At 39.3% G+C, this 7,358-nt stretch overlaps 1 protein-coding gene across 1 annotated transcript in view; it reads left to right on the top strand.

The window, feature by feature from the left end:
• Positions 1 to 7,358, top strand: part of Prkdc (protein kinase, DNA-activated, catalytic subunit) — a 199,243-nt gene that overhangs the window by 136,742 nt on the left and 55,143 nt on the right. Inside the window, exons 67-68 of the mRNA XM_028778260.1 lie at positions 1,816 to 1,924; positions 5,167 to 5,278. Coding sequence (XP_028634093.1) covers positions 1,816 to 1,924; positions 5,167 to 5,278 — 221 coding nt within the window. The remainder of the gene's footprint in view (positions 1 to 1,815; positions 1,925 to 5,166; positions 5,279 to 7,358) is intronic.

Raw genomic sequence — 7,358 nt, 5'->3', positions numbered from 1 at the left:
CCCCTCTCTTTCACACCTACTACCACCACCATCACCACTACTACCACCAAGCAGAAACTTCTATGTACTCTCATATAGTACCTGTTCTTTCTTTGGATTCTTCTAATAGTGTTCTTCATCCTTTGTCTCAATCTTTTTTTTTCCCCACTGTTGTAAACGTTCTACTTTTTGTTATTTCTTTAGTTTAATCTTTCTCACACTGTGCAATGTATAATTTTCTCTGTGGAATAGTTGTATAGATGTTTACTTGATTTATGAACAAATGCATAGACTGATCCAGTCTCTCTGGGTGGCCTCAATGCAGTATTACGTCTCAAGAGTATTAGAGAACTACTCATTGTATTAGAGAATACAAAATATTTTTCAGATGGTCATACCAGAAAGGTTAATACTTGTTTTAAAATGTGTTCCATTTACTCTGAAAGAACTTGTTAAAAGTAATGTAAGGTTTAACACTGCAGAATTTGACTGAGAAATCAGATCACATGCCCTATTCATTTTTTACCCTTTCTTCTTCTTTGTTTTCATAGTTGTGGGTTGGACTGAATGACTAAGAGTCCACCAACATTAACTATAGAAGCATAGGCATTTATTGTTTGTTTGTTTTTTTATCGTTTTAAAGTAAATTAGTAAACTGACTAGAAAGGCTAGAGAGATGGCTCAGTGGAGAAGGTACATATTAACACAGGGACCCAGATCAGATCCCCAGGAGCCATGTAAAACTAGACATAGGCACAGTATTTGTAACTGCAGCTTGCTTTTGATGAAGATGGAGCATCACTAGCAGCTCACTCCATGTGCTGGTTAGAGGGAATCTCGATGGAGGAATTTGCCCCCATCAGATTGGTCTTGGGCATATCTGTGGGGCATTTTCTTAATTGGTGATTGTTGTGGGAAGGCCTAGCCTACCAGCTGGTACCAGCCTGGGCAGATGGTTCCCAGTTGTTTAAGACAGCAAGCTGAATCAGGGGGATTCAATTCCCAGCACCCACTGGCAACTCACAACTGTCTGTAACTCCAGTTCCAGGGGATCTGACACCCTCATATAGATATATATGCAAGCAAAACACAAATGCACATAAAAAATAAAAAAGAAATCATTAACAAAAAAGAGAAAGAAAGCTAAATGTACTATGGGAAGCAAGCCACTAAGCAGTATTTATTCTTCTGTGGTCTCTGCCTCAGTTCCTGCCTCTAAGTACCTGCTTTGAGTTCCTTGGCTTCCTTTGGTGATAAAACTGTAACCTGTAAAACAGGTAAATCATTCCCTCCCCAAGTTGTTTTTGGGTGTGGTATTTTAGTGTGACAGCATAGGAGCAAACTAGGACAGTTCCCCAACCTGGTGTGTACAACAGTCAACAAGAGAGGAGGGAGAAGACTGACACCCAAGGTTGTCCTCTGACCTCTACACTTGTACCTGGCATGTATCCACACTCACTTACACACACTAAGATAAATTTTTAAAAACCTGGCTTCTGTGGTTCATAATTTTGCATTATAAGATACTATGACTTTTAAAATTTAATGCAGATTAGGAACATAACTTGTGAACTCACTTTCCTACCATGTAAATAGGCCTGGAGTGGGTCCTTACTAAGAAAATAGGTCATAGATGACAGAACAAGGACTATGATAGCCAGATTGCACTGATCTTACTGATAATGTTAAATTAATAATTGTTTCCAAGGCATAATTGTTAAGTACTCTGAAGTACACTGAATGTCTTACATTTATAGGGTAGTGGCTATATCATGCTTTTTAAAACTACATTCCAAGTTGTAAGTAGTATAACAAGCCTGACTTCCTTTTTTCTAGAATTATTCTAGTATTGATGTCCTCTTGTATAGAAGTAGACTCGCCAAATTACAATCTGTACAGACTTTAGCAGAAATCGAGGAGTTCCTCAATTTTATACGTAAACATGGTAAGTTTTTAACTTATTATTTTTTTCCTTTCTAATTGTGGAGGGGTTTTTTGAAGCTTGAAATTTTGCTTACTGAAGCCAAACTTAATGTGTAAGGTGAAAACTGCCTTGGATGTGTTCTAAAATTGCACTTTTTGACATCACTAGTTTAAGTATTTAAGACAGTCCAGCACCACTGTTCTGGGTACTGCAGATAAGCCAGACAAAGTTCTGACATCTGGAAATGCTCAGAGAGTGATTCCAGGGATGGGCCTGTAGGCTCCTTAAGGAGGAGTCCAAGTGCACTGTGTAAAAGAAGGGCTTGTAGAGCTCTCCCCAGAAGATTACTACATGATAGAGCCCTTACTATCCAGAATGGGATGGAGTGGTGAATCTGAAGAGATAGTCTGGAGTAGCTGGAAGGTTTAGACAATAGTAGATCATGTAGGTTTTATTCTGGTTCCTTTGAATAACCAACCATTCAATAGTCTAAGAGAGAACATTTTTCTAAAAGTGAAATGTCTTCATTCTAAATCTGTTTCAATTTTTTTTTTTGAATAGTCAAAAAAATTGTTTTTCATAGCTTGGTCATTGTTTCCTTTTTAAAATTTAGAGATGTATTTTTCGGCTATTTCTACAACTAGCTAGTTGTTAGTCTTTTCTTTTTCTATAATATCTTTTTTTTTTAATTTTTTCATACAAAATACATGGATCCCAGTTACCACTCCAACTCCTCCCAGATCCTTCCCCTTCCTACCCACCCAACAGTACACCCTTTCTTTTTATCTATTTATAAAAGAAATAAGCAACAATAAAAAATAAAACAGAATTTTAAAAGAAAAAATATACACCCACTAAAAATACTTAGAAACCATAAGACATAAAATGGACAAACAAGCCGGGCAGTGGTGGTGCACGCCTTTAATCGCCTCACTTGGGAGGCAGAGGCAGGCGGATTTCTGAGTTCGAGGCCAGCCTGGTCTACAGAGTGAGTTCCAGGACAGCCAGGGCTATACAGAGAAACCCTGTCTCTAAAAACCAAAAAAAAAAAAAAAAAAAAAAAAAGCGCAAACAAAGCAGTATGAGACAAAAAGGCTAAAAAAAAAATAGAATCAAGTTAATTCTGTCTTGGCCCTCTACTGCTGGCATTGGAACTAATCCTGAAGTGTGGTTGATATACCTAGTGACATTCCATTGGCAATAACTAATTTTTCCTTTTCGAGCAGTTGTCAATTACATGTAGCTTATATCTGGATGTTAGCTGTTAAGTCTTTGATAAGCAGACTACAATTGTATCACTACAGAGGAACTAGGGGAGGGAAGGATTGCCCTAGGTAGGGGAAATAGAATATATAGTTATGGGTAGATGGAGGTTAGGGGCACACAGACTGGAATGAGAAGTCAGGCAGGGAGGGGAAGGTCAGAGGGGAGTAAGGAGGAAACTAACACTAAGTCCTAATTGAAGAGTTGAATGGAAACCTAATACCTAAAAGGTTCTTAAAACAATATGAATGAAATCTAAATGCAATTATCAAATAATGGGGAAGACAGTGCCCCAACTGTATTTCTTTTGGCACCAAGTGCTAGGAATGGGTGGCATCCTGTGCTAGGAATGGGTTACATCCTGTGCTAGGAATGGGTTACATCCAGTGCTAGGAATGGGTGGCATCCAGTGCTAGGAATTGGTTGCATTCAGTGCTAGGAATGGGTGGCATCCAGTGCTAGGAATGGGTGGCATCCAGTGCTAGGAATGGGTTGCATCCAGTGCTAGGAATGGGTTGCATCCTGTGCTAGGAATGGGTTGCATCCAGTGCTAGGAATGGGTGGCATCCAGTGCTAGGAATGGGTTGCATCCAGTGCTAGGAATGGGTGGCATCCAGTGCTAGGAATGGGTGGCATCCAGTGCTAGGAATGGGTGGCATCCAGTGCTAGGAATGGGTTTCATCCAGTGCTAGGAATGGGTTGCATCCAGTGCTAGGAATGGGTTGCATCCTGTGCTAGGAATGGGTTGCATCCTGTGCTAGGAATGGGTTACATCCAGTGCTAGGAATGGGTTGCATCCAGTGCTAGGAATGGGTTGCATCCAATTGAGTCATTGACTAAAGGGGCCTCATGGAAATCACGAAACATCTCAGGTTATTGCTAAGGCCATTAGTTGGTTTCTATAAACTTATAAAGGCAACACTTATATATCTCATTAAATGGAGAGAAGTCAGGCTGGTACCTAGAGCTTTCCTTCACCCCTACTATAGTGTTGATGGTATTGCAAAGTACTCTGAAGAAAAGAAAGGTACCTACCAACCCAACTACAAACATATTACAAACCTACAACAATGAGAGATAATTTGTGAGAGATAATGATACAATAATGGCACAGACATCATGGGAGTAACCAGCCCACTCTCTGACAGGTTTTATGGCCCACTCCATGAGATGGAAGCCATGTCTAACATTGTTTGGTGAGCATATACTTGAGACTAGATAGGGCGTGGGTCTAGGGGAAAACTAAATACTACTATTCTGTTAAAAGAATCCAAGAACACATCAAAATGACCATTGACCATGATCAAGTAGACTTCATCCCAGGGATGCAGGGATGGTTCAATATACAGAAATCCATCAACATAATCCACTATATAAACAGACTCAAAAGAAAAAAAACCCATATAATCATCTCATTAGATGCTGAGAAAGCATTTCACAAAATTCAGCATCCCTTTATTTGCAGATGATAAGATAGTATACTTAACTGACTGAAAAAATTCTACCAGAGAACTAAACCTGATAAACAACTTCAGCAAAGTGGCTGGATATAAAATTAACTCAAACAAATCAGTAGCCTTCCTCTACTCAAAGGATAAACAGTCTGAGAAAGAAATTAGGGAAATGATACCCTTCACAATAGTCACAAATATAAAATACCTTGGTGTAAATCTAACCAAGCAAGTGAAAGATCTGTATGACAAGAACTTCAAGTCTCTGAAGAAAGAAATTGAAGAAGATATAGATACCCTGAAGTGATGGTGTTTATATTACATTTTGTATACTGACATGTATTCCTTATGTGAAGGAATGAAAAAGGTATCTGGGTTGTTTGTTTGTTGTTTGATTTTAATTTGCTAGGTTTTTTTTTTAACTTGTTTTATTTTTAATTCTTAAATAAGAAATTGAGTTAGGTTTCTATTTACAAATGCTGGCTCTGTTCTGTAAATTCTTCTTATCATTCAGCTGTAGATATGATCAGTCTCTAATATTATTTTTAGGTGACTTATCATCTCTGGGTCCCTTAAAGAAACTTCTAAAAACCTGGACCAGCAGATACCCAGATGCTGTGACAGACCCAATGCACATCTGGGATGACATCATCACAAATCGGTAATATATGCTCTTATTGAGCAAAATGAGTGTTCTTTTCCAGAATTGCCAGCATGGAGATTCTTTGAGACCAAGGCTTATGAAAATATGCCTAGCCTACCTCTCTCATGCTTATCACCTATCTAAGCTGTTCTAACAAATCCTCATGGCTGCAGTGCCTCCTTCAGTCCCACATTTTTTCTAAGGGGTCATTGCTTTCCACTAGCATTGGCTGTAATGGAGGCAGTCCTGTATCTCCTTCTTTTTTACAGTAGACAGGAAAGAAGACTGCTGTGTAGTTATTCTTAATTGCTCTGTTTTTAAAACTTATGTTTTTAACTGTTGCCCTTTTGCTTCATAGTTCCCAAATATAGTTGTCTTTAGTTCCCAGTTCTACGTTCATGTTCCTTTTTTCTTTTAATTTATTTACTTGTTCACTTTACATTCTGATTGCAGCCTGCCTTTCCTCCAAGTACCCCCTCACATAGCCCCTCCCCTTCCTCTGTGATGAGGGGGAGGGTGGCCCTGTCCAGACCTCACCTTGTATTGTCTAGAGGGTGATACTCACCCATTACTCAGGAAAGGGGCCATGGAATTAGAGGTTGTTAATTATTTGTGAACTATCCATAGCAAACAGTACTCAGGGACTCCAACCCCAGTATCATGTTCTGTATTCGTCTATTACCAATTTTTTTCATTTTATTTTTTATTTTGGGAAATGTTCTTATTTGTGGAAAAATTGCAAGAAATGTAGAATTCTCATGTGTACCCTTTTACCAGGTTCCCCCATTTTGTTTGAACATTTTTGACATTTTATTATATAAGCACATAAACCTTGTTCGTTCTGTTTCTCCCATGCTTATACTTACTTCCTGATTGACCTGCACATGAGTAGCCCTCCTCATGTGCTCTTATTTTTTACATGTCTATCCCTTTCTTCTTGTCTGGAACCTGCTGTCCAGTTGCAGTTTTCAGCTGTCCCATCAGTATCCTTTGAAGCACCGTAGTGCTTTCTACACTAGATCTCCCTGTAGGATCAGATCTAGTCCAGAATTACTGGCTGTATTTTGTTTTATTACTTTAGTCTTCTTCATTCTGCAGCAGCCCTGCGTCGTCCTGCTGTGTGTCAGATGATGCTGACAGTGTGAATTGTTACTCCATTTAAGGTTGTCTAGTGTCCCCATGATGAGCCTAGGTGATCCATCCTACCATAAGACAGGCCTCAGGATCTTGTGCTATTTTCACCTTTTTTCTTCTTTTTTGGAACCAGTAAGAAACTCGTGGGAGACAGTCTGAGGTGCAGACGCCCTGTGTCCTGCACGGCTCCCCTCTCTTGAGGCTGTGTCTGCTCATCTCACCTGGATAGCTGGAAAATTATCTCTTGTTATGACCTTGTTCCATCAATTTAAGTCTTACAGTAAGGCACAGACATCCCCTCCCTACTTTTTTTGTATCCTTTACGTTTTTCAGTATGCTTTGGAAATATGCATAGAATGTCTGTTAATTCCTTGCAACTTCAAACTTTGTTTAGGGATTAAGCCAGTTGATGAAGGTGCAGGCATTCTAAGAGTGAAAATAGAAAATACCTCAAGTTGAGGGAGGTGACAAATACCATACATTTGTATTCAGTCTCCAGTGAGACCTTGCTGTGACTTGATCCTCATCTGTCGCTTGTGTCATAATCCCAAACTGTAATAGACATAGACAACTACTTATTGTTTGTCTCACTCCCTCAGCTGCTGAAGCAGGGATTGTCAGACTCTATTGATTGTGGAATTGCCGATTTTTCCCTTTGGTTTTAAATTTTCCTGTTACTATTATGAGATAACCTGACAAAACAATTTAAGGAGGATGAGTTTATTTCTACTCACAGTTCAAGGATGTAGTCCACCATCACTTGGAAGTCATGGCAATGAGACCTTGAACCAGCTGGTTATTACTTTATTCAGAAAAACAGCAGAAGGTAGAGAATGATGAATGCTGATTGTGAACTGGCTTTTCTCCTTTTTATTTAGGACCCCAGCCCGAGGAAATGTAGATAATCCCTCATAGGCATGCCCAGGGGTAACCTAATCTAGATATTCCCTCACAGGCATGCCCA

This window comes from Grammomys surdaster, unplaced genomic scaffold (genome assembly GCF_004785775.1).
Source record: "Grammomys surdaster isolate TR1022 unplaced genomic scaffold, NIH_TR_1.0 331, whole genome shotgun sequence".
Taxonomy (NCBI): Eukaryota; Metazoa; Chordata; class Mammalia; order Rodentia; family Muridae; genus Grammomys; species Grammomys surdaster.
This window is presented reverse-complemented; position numbering and strand designations above follow the sequence as displayed.